General features: G+C 42.8%; 1 protein-coding gene across 4 annotated transcripts in view; it reads left to right on the top strand.

The window, feature by feature from the left end:
• FHOD3 (formin homology 2 domain containing 3) overlaps positions 1-13,664 on the top strand; it is a 607,453-nt gene that overhangs the window by 451,857 nt on the left and 141,932 nt on the right. For all 4 annotated transcript variants that reach the window (XM_075586421.1, XM_075586422.1, XM_075586420.1 and 1 more), the window contains 2 exons: positions 5,199-5,318; positions 5,505-5,666. In XM_075586421.1, the coding sequence (XP_075442536.1) occupies positions 5,199-5,318; positions 5,505-5,666 (282 nt within the window). The remainder of the gene's footprint in view (positions 1-5,198; positions 5,319-5,504; positions 5,667-13,664) is intronic.

Genomic DNA, 13,664 nt, shown 5'->3' on the forward strand with positions numbered 1-13,664 from the left:
AGCAGAAAGACATTCGGATACTTTGATCTGCACAACAGCTTTAAAGTCAGGGGTTGAAAGGTAAATTATTGTGTCATTAGCATAGAGGTTATATTTGAACCCTAGAGATGTGATAAGGTCACCTAGAGAGAGTGTATAAAGAGAAAAGAGAAGAGATCCCAGGACAGAGCCCTAGGGTACACCCACAGAGAGATGGAGAGGAGGAGGTGTTGGCAAATGAGACACTGAAAGTACGATGGGAGAGTTAAGAGGAAATGAAGGATAGAGCTCTGTTACGGAAGGTGAATATGAAGTGGAAGAGGGTGGTCCACAGTATCAAAGCCTGCAGAGAGGTTGAGAAATATGAGCAAAGTGTAAGGAGCCTGCTGCAGATGGCCCGTGGAGAACTCAGTGCCTGGAAGGTAGGACAGGGGGGTGGGGAGGGGCTAAGAATGCCGGTAGCATCTGGCGGGGGGGTTATGATGCCGGTAGGGCCTGGCAGAGGATGCTGGTAGGGGTGGGGAGGATCAGAGTATGCCGGTAGGGCAGGGCCTGGGTCGCAGAAGATGCCGAGGGGGAGGGGAACGGAGCATGCAGGTAGTGCCGGGGTCAGAGGATGCCGGTTGGGCCGGGGGGGGGGGTTAGAGGATGCTGGTAGGGCTGGGGTCAGAGGAGGCCGGTATAATCTAGGGGGGGTGGGGGGGGTCAGAGGTTGCCAGTAGAATCGGTGGAGGGGGGGATAGAGGATGCCTGTAGGTGCCGGGGTTAGAGGATGCCGGCTGGGCCTGGGGGAGGGAGGATAGATGATAGAGGAGAGATCACTCGCAGTGACAACACACAGGGACTCAGGACACTACAGAGACAAACACAGGGTATACTGTACACACACACAACGGTACAGGGTGATACAGACAGTACAGATAATTATTTACGTGCGCGTGTAGTTGGAATAAGCAGCTGCACAGATGGGAACATTCAAATACGTTTCTCCCGCCTGTGCAGTTGCTTATATTAGCTGCTAGTCTCCACGATGAGGAAGGCCCTGAGTGGCTCTCCTCTTCTAAAGCATTTCAGCAGGGGTTTTTTTTCTTGACAGTCAGGGGGCCCGGCCGCCGGTCATGTGTTTCTGTCAGTGGCCGGGCCCCCTGACTCACCGGGCCCAGGACACCATTACTGGCTATCCCCCTCTGTCGGCGGCCCTGTACCCATCTGTCTATGCCATCTATGTATCCCTTTACATCTTGGGTCATAGCTTCTGTTTTAGATTATTCTTCTAGGGATTCTTGCATTGAACACAGTAGTTACAATGCAATTAATTTGCTTGTGAACTACACAAATGTGTTTTTATAACTTGGAGGGACGTATAGGATTTTTGTTCTTTATCTTACTCTGAAGGCTTTCAACTGCTGAATCTTTATCACTTTCATCTAGTTTATCTTTTAAACAAGAGACTGTATTTGTGGTAGTTTACATTAACAATCTAGTGTCATAAAGTCTGTTCTACAGTATGTCTTCACTAATTCATCAGTTAGTTTCACAATTGTCCCTATTAATACCTCAACATTTTGGGAGACAAATTTTCCAGCCTGAAATAACAACTGAATTACTCTTCCTTTCTTTCTTTTGTTAGCTTTCACTGAGGGAAAACATACTGGACACCTAACAAGCTCCTATTGAACCCCCACAATGACCACAACATATATATAAGCATATGAGTGTCACAGAGGAGTGCTACTGAGCATGGCAATATATATTTTAAAACCAGAGACAGAACATAAAACACAGACAAAGCTCAGTTTTTAGCACATCCAGTGAGACTCATACACGGTACAGTGCCTAAATATATATGTATAAATATCTGATAAGTAAAATGGTCTTTTAGTTTGACATTTTTGGCCAAAATTGTTGTAAGCCCCTGAGCCAACGCCAAGGCAGACCACATATCAGGGGTCCCTAACGCTAATATAAATTCTTAATAACCTGTGTAATAACAGGAAGAATGATTTATAGTAAATCTGTCAATATTAGTTGCAAAGTTCTGAGTCTGACTGAAGCTTTTATTAACCTGTACATTAACAGGAAAAGCACTCTGTATTAGAGATGTCACAGCCAAACTGCAAGCAGGCAAGTTCCCCTGAGTGGAAGATGCTATGGAGTGAGCCCATAACCATTTAAATGTGGGAGGGGGTGAGCTTAAATTAGGAAGGAGGTTGCCACCCTCCAATCAGCCATGACTAGCTGGACAAGAATTGTAAAACATACTGGACACCTAACAAGCTCCTATTGAACCCCCACAATGACCACAACATATATATAAGCATATGAGTGTCACAGAGGAGTGCTACTGAGCATGGCAATATATATTTTAAAACCAGAGACAGAACATAAAACACAGACAAAGCTCAGTTTTTAGCACATCCAGTGAGACTCATACACGGTACAGTGCCTAAATATATATGTATAAATATCTAATAAGTAAAATGGTCTTTTAGTTTGACATTTTTGGCCAAAATTATTGTAAGCCCCTGAGCCAACGCCAAGGCAGACCACATATCAGGGGTCCCTAACGCTAATATAAATTCTTAATAACCTGTGTAATAACAGGAAGAATGATTTATAGTAAATCTGTCAATATTAGTTGCAAAGTTCTGAGTCTGACTGAAGCTTTTATTAACCTGTACATTACCAGGAAAAGCACTCTGTATTACAACAATTTTGGCCAAAAATGTCAAACTAAAAGACCATTTTACTTATTAGATATTTATACATATATATTTAGGCACTGTACCGTGTATGAGTCTCACTGGATGTGCTAAAAACTGAGCTTTGTCTGTGTTTTATGTTCTGTCTCTGGTTTCACTGAGGGAGTCACAGTCATAGCAGATTTCAGATCCTCAATTGAATCATTATCAGCATATTTCCCTGAAAATGGACCTTCATAACTTATAATTAACTCATGTATTAAATAAAAAAATTACTAGGATACCATCCTTTGCTCTGTTCTGACTAGTTGTCTCTCTATTTGGGGAGACTACTTTAGAACATCTTTTAAAAACATTCATATTTACCTACAGTATTCATTCATATTTACCTTATAGTAACCACACATCAACTGGACATCCCCGAAACTCTGGATCCATGATGTAATAGAATTTTAAACAAATTGCAGTCACAGGAACAGCAACCGGACGGAGCCCCCAATATGTCATAGATGCATATTTGCTTCTTAATAAGTTGCTTCCTTAGGTGCTGACACAACCAATGCCACTAGGGGTATACTAGAGATTGTCCAATGCAGCGTAAGGAAAGGCTCGATGATAAATGACCAAAGTACGATTTGCAGTATTGTAAAACATTATTACTTTACTTCAAGAGACACAAGCAGGATGGCAAGAAAGCTATTTCTTCTCTCCTAAATTCAGAGCTTTATTCATGTACTCAAGGCACAGGGCTAACAGCAAGTTACTGACAAACATATAATTTAGACATTGTATACAGACTGACTACTTTTCTCATCCCATTGTTTTAAGATCCTCAATTAGGGGATTGGAATTTAGTGGACAGATGTTCAGTAATACAGCCATGTGAAAAAGAAAGTTCACCCTCTTTGAATTCCATGGTTTTACATATCAGGACATAATAACAATCATCTGTCCCTTAGCAGGTCTAAAAATTAGGTAAATACAACCTAAGATGAACAACAGCACATGACATATTACACCGTGTCATGATTTATTTAACAAAAATAAAGCCAAAATGGAGAAGCTGTGTGTGAAAAACTAAGTCCACCCTTATTGCTTCCATAGGAATTAAGATGCTAAGTAGCAGACAGGTGCTGCTAATCAAATGCCCTTGATTAATTGATCATCAGCAAGTGTGACCACCTCTATAAAAGTCGAAGTTTTAGCAGTTTGCTGGTCTGGAGCATTCAGGTGTGTTTTAACACAATGCCAAGGAGGAAAGACATCAGCAATAATCTAAGAGAGGCAATTGTTGCTTCCCATCAATCTGGGAAGGGTTATAAGGCCATTTTCAAACAATTTAAAGTCCATCATTCTACAGTGAGAAAGATTATTCAAAAGTGGAAAACATTCAAGACAGTTGCCAATCTTCCCAAGAGTGGACGTCCCAGCAAATTCACCCCAATGTCAGACTGTGAAATGGTCAGAGAAATTGCAAAAAAAAAAAGTTACATCTCAGACTCTATAGGCCTCAGTTAGCATGTTAAATGTTAAAGTTCATGACAGTACAATTAGAAAAAGACTGAAAAGGTATGGTTTGTTCAACTGAGGTTGTATTTACCTGATTTTAAGACCTGCTAAGGAACAGATGATTGTTATTATGTCCTGATATGTAAAACCATAGAATTCAAAGAGGGTGTACTTTCTTTTTCACACAACTGTATATATATATATTAATTCAAATAAAAAGATCACTTGTGAGCACATTCACATGTCTTAGACAGGTCTGAAACCCTACCTATCACCTTCCACTGCAGCAGGGGATTCTGGGAAATGACATGCAAATGAACACACTGTGTCACCTTTTGCCTGAAATCCATTTTTACATGGAACCCTTATAAGCTAATGCTCGCTTTTAACACAGCTTCTAAGCACAGCATGGGAATCAGATGCAAAGCCATGTTTTGTCTACTGTATTGCTCTCTGTTGGCTCTAGTCTATTGACTTCAGTGAGAATTAACCCCCATTTATTTAACTCTCTCATTCTGCCTGTTTTTTTTTTTCAACCCCATGAAGGTCTGATCTAATATGACAGTAATAATTTTTTAGTGTTTGTTTTATTGATTTATCTACTATAGTACTGTTTTGTAGGTTAGTGATCTTATTTCTTCGCCTGACATATATGTTTGGTAAAGATTCCTTGACAAAGCGCCTTAGTGTGAAACACGTAGTGTGGGCTGCTTGCCCGTGTATTTCTTTTTTGATCCATTAAATTGCTATAGTTTATTTATCTATGGGAATGCTCTCTCTCTAATCATTTTTTCCGCATGTAAGTAGTGCTCTGCTCTTTCTTCTCCGTTTTTCATAAAGATTCTTACCAGATTTACTGATACATATTTTGCAAAGTATTTAAAATCTTCCCTTCACTTCTAAGTTATGGGAAAAAAACTGTTTTATTAGTGCATAAATATTATTTGTGATTTGTGTTTCCATCAAAATATTTTTTTCAATGATATACTGTGTCATGATTTTTAATAGGAAATAGCAGAGCCGCTATTTGATCTAAAAGAAGGAATGGACCAGTTGGAGAACAACAAAACTTTGGTATATGTTATATCTACTTTGCTTGCCATTGGAAACTTTCTAAATGGAACAAATGTAAGTTTGTCGTATTTCTTTACTATGGATTACTTTTCACAAATTGCTAGTTTAACCATGTATTGTAGTTTTTTTGTGTTATTAAAATTCAAATTAAATAGTAAAGCCCTCATTCTTAAAGTATATTGTGAAATATAGTTTTCAAAAAAGAGACAAAACAATAACTTTTTATGTTTTAAATTACAGGCCAAAGCTTTTGATCTGAGCTATCTACAAAAGGTTCCTGAAGTAAAGGACACGGTGCACAAACAATCACTGATATATCATCTGTGTACTGTAGTGGTGGAAAAATTCCCAGACAGCACGGATCTTTATTCAGAAATTGGGGCAATTACAAGGTCAGCCAAGGTATTATTAAACCAAAACTCTAGCCATTTGACTTAGATTATATATTTCTACATATATAATTGTTATCATTTTGCTTTAAAGTTGGTATCAAAGTAGAAATGCCGTAATAACAACTAAGCTATTTTTGATAAGTGACTAAGTAGCTTTATTCCCATGAGCCTTGATTTAAAGCAGTGCGTTTTATTGATATATTCAGAAGATGCCCAATTATACTACAAACGACATACTTTCTGTTTCCAGTAGAGAAAAGAAGAGATCGATGCTGCAGCCACTCAAGAGGACAGGGACTCACCAGGATAGTTTAAAAACAGGAAACATTTATTTAAACTACATGAAGGGAACACTCAAGACAAACGTGAATGAGAAACCTCCTCCCACGCGTTTCGGGCATAGACTGTACTTTCTCAAGGAGTATTACGTTAGCAGTGGGAGGAAGCTATTTAAACCTCCCACAAGCTTGTTAATAGATGCAAAGCACCTGAACTAATTGATGAATAAAAATAACAATTGCAAAGGAAAGAAACAAATGGACATAAAACACATTGAAATGGATATCGATATCAGGATACAAAATAATATAAAAACATATAAATAGATATACTTTAAAGAAGATGTAGTTATAATAAAATACAAGATATATCCATGTTAGAGATTAAATATAGCATGGATCAGACAGATGTTAGTATATTAAGTATCCTAACATCTGAATTGTATAACACAGAAAGTATTAATTCATCATGGGTATACAATTGTATCAAAACCATTTAATATATCATTAATGTTGGTCTAAAGAATTTTCATACATGAATAAATCTGTATAAATCTTAATCAGTATAAACTAAGTAATATCAGTGTTGATCAAAGATTTGATCAGAAAGAATCCCTTTATCGTTAGCACTCTAATGTCACACATATTATAATAATGGACTTAGTGGTCCCGCAGTGATATACTGCTTGTCTGTCAGGTAATCCCGAATCACCGAGGATATCAAAAAATAATAACATTTTATTAATTCTACATAGAAAGTTAAAAACACAGATACATTGTTAAAAATCCCTATGTTCATGTACAAGTCAAATAAGGTAAGTACAATTGACTGTTCAATATACTGACATATCTTGACATCCGTTTGACACAGCGGTTAGGTAATTAGTTGATTGTATATAGTATATGTATCACGGAGCAGGTTGGCTAGAATATTATTCATGCATCAAATATCCTTTCTGTAATCTGCCTTAGATTTGTATAACCAAGATCTAGGTAGTTGTGTGCACTATGGTATTATTTCTGTTACCATAACAGAAATAATACCATAGTGCACACAACTATTGGTTGGAAGTACAGCCGCACCGTGTAGTCCTGACGTCAGGGCAGGGGCGGGACAGAGGGGCGGAGACCGCAGACCAACTTGGAGACCGCGCACGCGCCACATGTCAAGGCTGGAGGAACAGGAATGCGCCTTGTGCCCAGAGACAGAAAAGGCCGACGGGGCCCGCGCGCCGCGCGTAAGTACTACCGCTAGGTTGCTACTCTTGAGTGCCATGGGGATCAAAAGGGTGAGTAAGGATTAAGGGGGAGAAGCACCAGAACGGTTAATCCTCACAGTACCCCCCCTCTAGGAGCGATCTCCTGGCGCCTCCATGAAGGCTTCTCTGGAAAATTCAAATGGAAGTTCCTGATCATTCTTGCCGCATGAATCCGATGACTTGGAACCCACGATCTCTCCTCAGGACCGAATCTCTTCCAATGAACGAGATAATGTAAGGAGCCTCGAGAGAATTTGGAATCCAGGATAGCTTGGATTTCGTATTCGGGCTGACCCTGTACCAATACGGAAGTCGTTGGGAGAACGGGAATGGAATGAACGTTCTGGATCACAGGTTTGGGCCAGGACACATGAAAAACTGAGGGAATTCTCATGGACAGAGGTAGAGACAAGCGATAAGCTACTGGATTGATTTTTCCAGAAATAGAAAACGGACCGAGGAATCTAGGAGCAAACTTCATTGACGGAACCTTTAGCCTAATATTTTTTGAAGACAGACTTTGTCACCAGGCTTGAATTTAGCAGCTGGTCTACAATGGCGATCAGCCTGATGTTTTTGTTGCTCGACAGCTGATTTGATGTTCTTTTGGGTCCTTTTCCATAGAACTTGAAGTTTCCTGATCCTGTCGGTGGCGGCTGAGACCCCTGAGGTAGAAAAAGTAAGAGGAAGAGTAGCTGGATGAAATCCGTAATTGATGAAAAAAGGGGAATCAGTGGTAGATTCGCTACGAAGGTTATTGTGTACGAATTCCACCTAAGGAAGGAGGTCCGACCAATCGTCCTGGGAATCAGACATAAAGCACAAAATTAATTGCTCTAAAGACTGATTAGTCCTTTCCGTCTGTCCATTAGTTTGCGAGTGATACCTCAAAGAAAAGTGAAGAGATATGCCCAACTGGAGACAAAAAGAGCGCCAAAATTTAGATATAAACTGCGATCCTCTATCAGATACAATCACTGTAGGAACTCCATGTAGGCGAAAGATCTCCTTGATGAATATTTCAGCAAGTTTGGGAGAGCTTGGCAGGCCTTTGAGAGGTACAAAATGTGATTGCTTGGAGAACCGATCTACTACTACAAGAATAGTGTTCATACCTTTCGAATTAGGTAAATCCACCACAAAATCCATGGATAAGTGTGTCCATGGCCGAACTGGGACAGGTAATGACTGAAGTAGCCCAGCAGGGAGGTTTCTAGAAGTCTTAGTCCTGGCACAAGTTGGGCACGCAAGTACAAAGTCCTTAAAATCCTTCTGCATCCGAGGCCACCAGAAAGTCCGGGAGATGAGATCCAATGTCCTTTTTGCCCCGGGATGACCTGCCGATTTAGAAAAGTGTCCCCATTCCAGGATCTGTTTACGCAAAGAAGGAGAAGTAAACAGACGACCCTCAGGAACCGTAAGATTATCAGGAATCTGATTTTGCAGAAGGACGATATCCATTAAATCCTCAAAGTTAGTGGAAGAAAGAATGAGTTTGGATGGAAGAATAGACTTGAGTTGATCCTCAGAATTATCCTCAAGCGAAAATTGACAGGACAGAGCATCCGCTTTAACATTTTTAGTACCAGGAAGGTAGGAGATGACAAAACTGAACCTTCAAAAGAAGAGTGACCATCTGGCTTGGCGGGCTCCCAGACGACGAGCTCCTTCAAAATACAACAAATTATTGTGATCCATAAGAATTGTTATAGGCATCTCTGTTCCTTCTAAAAGGTGTCTCCATTCGTCTAATGCAAGTTTCATGGCCAAAAGTTCACGATTCCCAATATCATAGATGCATCCACCTCGAGGGTAAAGGGGAGCTTAGGATCAAGGTTTACCAGAACCGGGGCAGATACGAACACTTTCTTTAACAGATCAAAAGTTTTAACTGCAGTGGAAGACCAAGACGAGGGATCTGCTCCTTTTTGGGTAAGAGCCGTCAAAGGAGTTACTAAAGAAGAGAAATTCTGAATAAATCTGCGATAATAATTTTAAAACCCCAGGAAGCGCTGTACAGCCTTGAGCGTGCTGGGTTGAGGCCAATCTAGAACTGCTTTGACCGGAGTCCGAAATGATGTATCCTAAGAAAACAGTAGAAGATTGATGAAAGTTAAATTTTTCAAGTTTAGCGAATAAATGATTCTCTCGTAGAAGAAGTAGTACTTGTTTGACGTGTCCTACATGTTCCTCAAGAGACTTAGAAAAAAATTAGATTATCGTCCAAGTACACAATTACAAAGGAATTGAAAAGATCTCTGAATATCTCATTAACAAAATCTTGCAACAAAGCTGAGGCATTACAAAGACCGAAAGGCATGACCATGTACTCGTAGTGTCCATCCCGGGTATTGAATGCAGTTTTCCATTCGTCTCCTTGGCGGATTCTGATAAGGTTATACGCACACCGTAAATCCAATTTGGAGAAGATCTTAGCTCCTTGAAGACGATCAAAAAGTTCAGATATGAGAGGAAGAGGATAACAATTTTTAATAGTAATTTTGTTGAGTCCACGATAATCAATGAAAGCACGGCCGCAGAGTCCCATCTTTTTTCTTAGCGAAGAAAAACCCGGCCCCAGCAGGAGATGTGGATTTGCGGATGAAGCCCCTCAGAAGATTCTCAGCGATATATTCTTTCATGGCTTTAGTCTCCAGAATAGACAAAGGATATGAGGCTCCTCTAGGTGGTGTCGTACCTGAAGCACTTCGATGGGACAATCGTAGTGACGATGTGGAGGAAGTATTTCAGACTTGACTTTGTCAAAGACATCCTTGATGTCGATGTATTCCTGCGCCAGCTGTGCCCTTTCTTTGTCTCCTGATACAGTGGTAGCACAAATGCTACTTGAGCCTTCAAGACAATTTTGAACGCAGTATAAACTCCACTGAATAGGTTCCTTGCTCAACCAATCAATCCGTGGATTATGAACCTGTAACCAGGGTAGGCCCAAGATTACTGCAATAGAGGGAGTGTGAATGGCATTCAAAGAAATATCTTCCACATGGTTATTTACAGACCGTAGCGGAATAATCTGGGTCTCCAATGAGATGAATGCAGGCTGAAGTGGTCTACCATCAATGGCCTTATAGGCGATAGGGTTCTTCTTGCACACTAAAGGGATCTTGTGGTGTTCTGCAAAACTCTGATCCTTTAAGTTGCCCCCAGCACCCGAATCAAGAAAGGCCAATGTGGAGGCAGAGACTCCCTTACCGGACAAAGAGATAGGCACAAGGATCTTTGTGGGATTAGAAGTAGCTATAGTGGAAAGAGAGATCGCTCCCAATGAGACTCTTTTAGGCCTCATGGGAACCATGCGTTTCCCGACTTGTTGGGGCAAGAGAAAGCAAAATGTCCAGAACCCCCACAATACAGACGAAGTCCAGCATCTATGTAGCGTTGCTTCTCAATGCGCGAGAGCGAAGTGACTCCCAATTGCATAGGTTCAGAAGAATCTGGAGCAGGAAATTCAAACTGACCCACCTGGTTGGGGTTAATCCTGGGGGAAACCGTGCAATGAAGTCATCTCTCAGTCCTTCCCTCCTGAAGGCGATGCTCCACCTTGATGCACACCGCAGTGAGATCCTCCAGATCGGCAGGCCGATCATGAGTCGCAAGTTCATCTTTCACAGTCTCAGACAATCCCTGCCAGAAAGCAGCCGACAAGGATTCTCCATTCCAGTCCATCTCTGCGGCAATAGTCCTAAACTCGAGTGCATAATGAGCAACAGAGCCGTTACTCTGAGAAATAATGAATAGAGCAGAAGCTGCAGATACCTTTCGACCTGGTGTATCGAACACCCTGCGGAATTCCTTAGTAAAAGCTCCAATGCTTTGGGTGAGGCCGGATCTTTGTACCCAGATGGGAGAAGCCGAGGCAAGAGCATCATCAATGAGGAGAGTTTTGATCATGAAAGTCCCATGTATTTTCAAGACTTGACAGGGCATTGGCGTGCATGCTCAGGACTCTTCCTACCTCAGCTGGGTCGAAATTTGTTTGGCTGAGCATACTGTAATGCGTAGCTCACCACAAACTAGGCGCGACCGCAGGGCTGAGGTAGTGATTGGTATAGAAAGCCGACCACAACCGCGAGGGCGCGTCTAGAGTGTAGGATAGTCTTGCAGGCTAGATCAGGGTAATAGAAGACAGCGTAAACATGATACTTGCCAGATCTACGAGTGTAGAGTAGCGGATCGTTGGGGTATGTAGCCGGATTCGGGATTGGAGAGAGTAGAGTGGTCGTAGAGCCAAAGCCAGGGTCAGTGTAGGAGAGAGCAGCGTCATCGTAATCCAATGCCAGGGTCAGTGCAGGAGAGAGTAGAGTCGTCGTATCCAATCCAGGGTCAGCATAGGAGAATATCACAAAGTACAAGTTCCAGGCAGGGTCAGGCAGCAAGATGAGGCAGACAGGTACACGATAGTGAGGTTCAGCGTCACACAAACTGGAGTTATGCTCGGCAACGTAAGGGAGTGTAGAGAGGGTATTTAAAGGACCTCCCACCAATGGGAGGCAACCAGGAAGTGGTGCTGCGGTTCTGGATAGGCTGGTGGATTGCACAGGTGCGTCCTATTGCACAGCCAATTGCCAGCACACCAGAGTGTGCGTGTGTGCTGCACGCAACCCGCGCATAAAGTTGATTATCCGGTCGCGCGCCGTCATCGTGCGCCACAACACCCACATCAGTACAGAGACGGGACTCGAGGGAACAGAGTTGGAGCGCGGAGCACAGCCGCGCATGTAGTCCTGACGTCAGGGCGGGACCGAGGGGCGGAGACCGCAGACCGACGGGGAGACCGCGCACCATGAATCAAGGCCAGAGGAACGGGAGCGCTCCCTGCGCCCATTGACGGAAGAGGCCGACGGAACCCACGCATTACCCATGCGCCGCGCGTAACTACCACCGCTAGGTTGCCAGTCTTGAGTGATATGGGGATCAAATGGGCGAGCAAGGATTAAGGGGAAAGAAGCACCAGAACGGCGAATCCTCACACGGACACTGTTAGCAGTCAGGATTCTACACACACGGTTTATCAGGGAACCCCCACACCCTGCTGGGGTGCCTGGCAATTAGAGTTATTCTTCTGCAATCGTGTATTCCCGGACACAAACTGCACGGCTTGACCATTGGCTTTATTTACAAAGCTTAAATACCCTTATCGCAGGGAACAGGGGGGTCCTAGCAAAGTCAACCCCTAGCGAAGTCAACAACACACTCTCTAGAACATTAACTATTTGAGTGACAGTAACGAAACTCAAAAAAGGCAGTCACGGCAAGCTCTCAAAAGGAGGTTGACAGCCTCAGTACGAAGCTCAAAGTCTCTTGGAAAGAGATTTGCAGTCTCTGTGCCGAGCTGATTGTAGAAACAGGTGGAGGAAACCTCCCAACAACAGAGCTCAAAAAAGCATGTGAGTAGGCACTGATGGGTGAATACACATCAAGGTAGGTGTAAACAATCCAGTTTGATTTCATCCATAGTAATCTTGATCCTATTAGACTATAATGTGGATGGGCTAACCAAGCATAAAAATGGGGATGTCTGAGAAGAACTCCAACGGGATCAACCAAACCCCCAAAGTAGCCTGTAATTATAAAACTCTAGAGCTGGATCATAGCTGGTGTAACGCCTGTATGCCCGCAGATCTGGCCAGTCCCCAGTACTGAGGTGGGTAAGGGTATAATACGCACCCACAGCAGTGAGGGCATGCCCGGAGTGTGGTAAATAGCGTTGCCAGGCCTGGAGAGTAAGGGTTAACGTATACTTGCTGAGTCCGGGGTGCCAGAAGTCGGGGGGTAAAGTCCAAGTGCCAGTGTTCAAGGGTTGGAGAGAGAAGCGTAGTGATGTCCGTAAGCCAGGGTTCAAGGGTTGGAGAAAGCAGCGTAGTGATGTCCGTAAGCCAGGGTTCAAGTGCAGGAGAAGGCAGCGTAGTCAAATCCAAAGCAGAGTTCAAGTTCAAACCAAGGGAATACAAACAGGGGCAGGGACAGGAACCAGAGCTGAAACAGACAAGGGAGCTAGGCATAGACACTGTACACACAGGAGCTACAGGAAAGCTATGCAGAGCAATGACTGGAAGCACAGAGTGGGGTTATATAGGAAGGAGGACCAACAGGGATGAGGGGTGGAGCAGAGGCTTGAGTGAGTGTTTGCAGGGATAGGTCTGTGAGAGCAGGGGAGGAGACAGGGAAGTAATCAAGGGAGAGGGAAGGCTTTGATGGCTTCGGGAGACCAAACAGTCAGATCAGCACCTTTCTTGGTCAAGGCAGTGATAGGAAGTGCAATGGTGGAGAAGTTACGGATGAATTTCCGATAGTAATTAGCAAAGCCAAGAAAGCGTTGCACGGCCTTGAGTGAATTCGGCAACGGCCAGTTGAGAACAGACTTCAACTTCTCGGGATCCATGGTAAAGCCTTTGTCAGAGATTATATAGCCTAAGAAGGCTGTGGATGATTGATGGAACAGACATTTCT

The sequence above is a fragment of the Ascaphus truei genome, chromosome 2 (assembly GCF_040206685.1).
Source record: "Ascaphus truei isolate aAscTru1 chromosome 2, aAscTru1.hap1, whole genome shotgun sequence".
Lineage (NCBI taxonomy): Eukaryota > Metazoa > Chordata > Amphibia > Anura > Ascaphidae > Ascaphus > Ascaphus truei.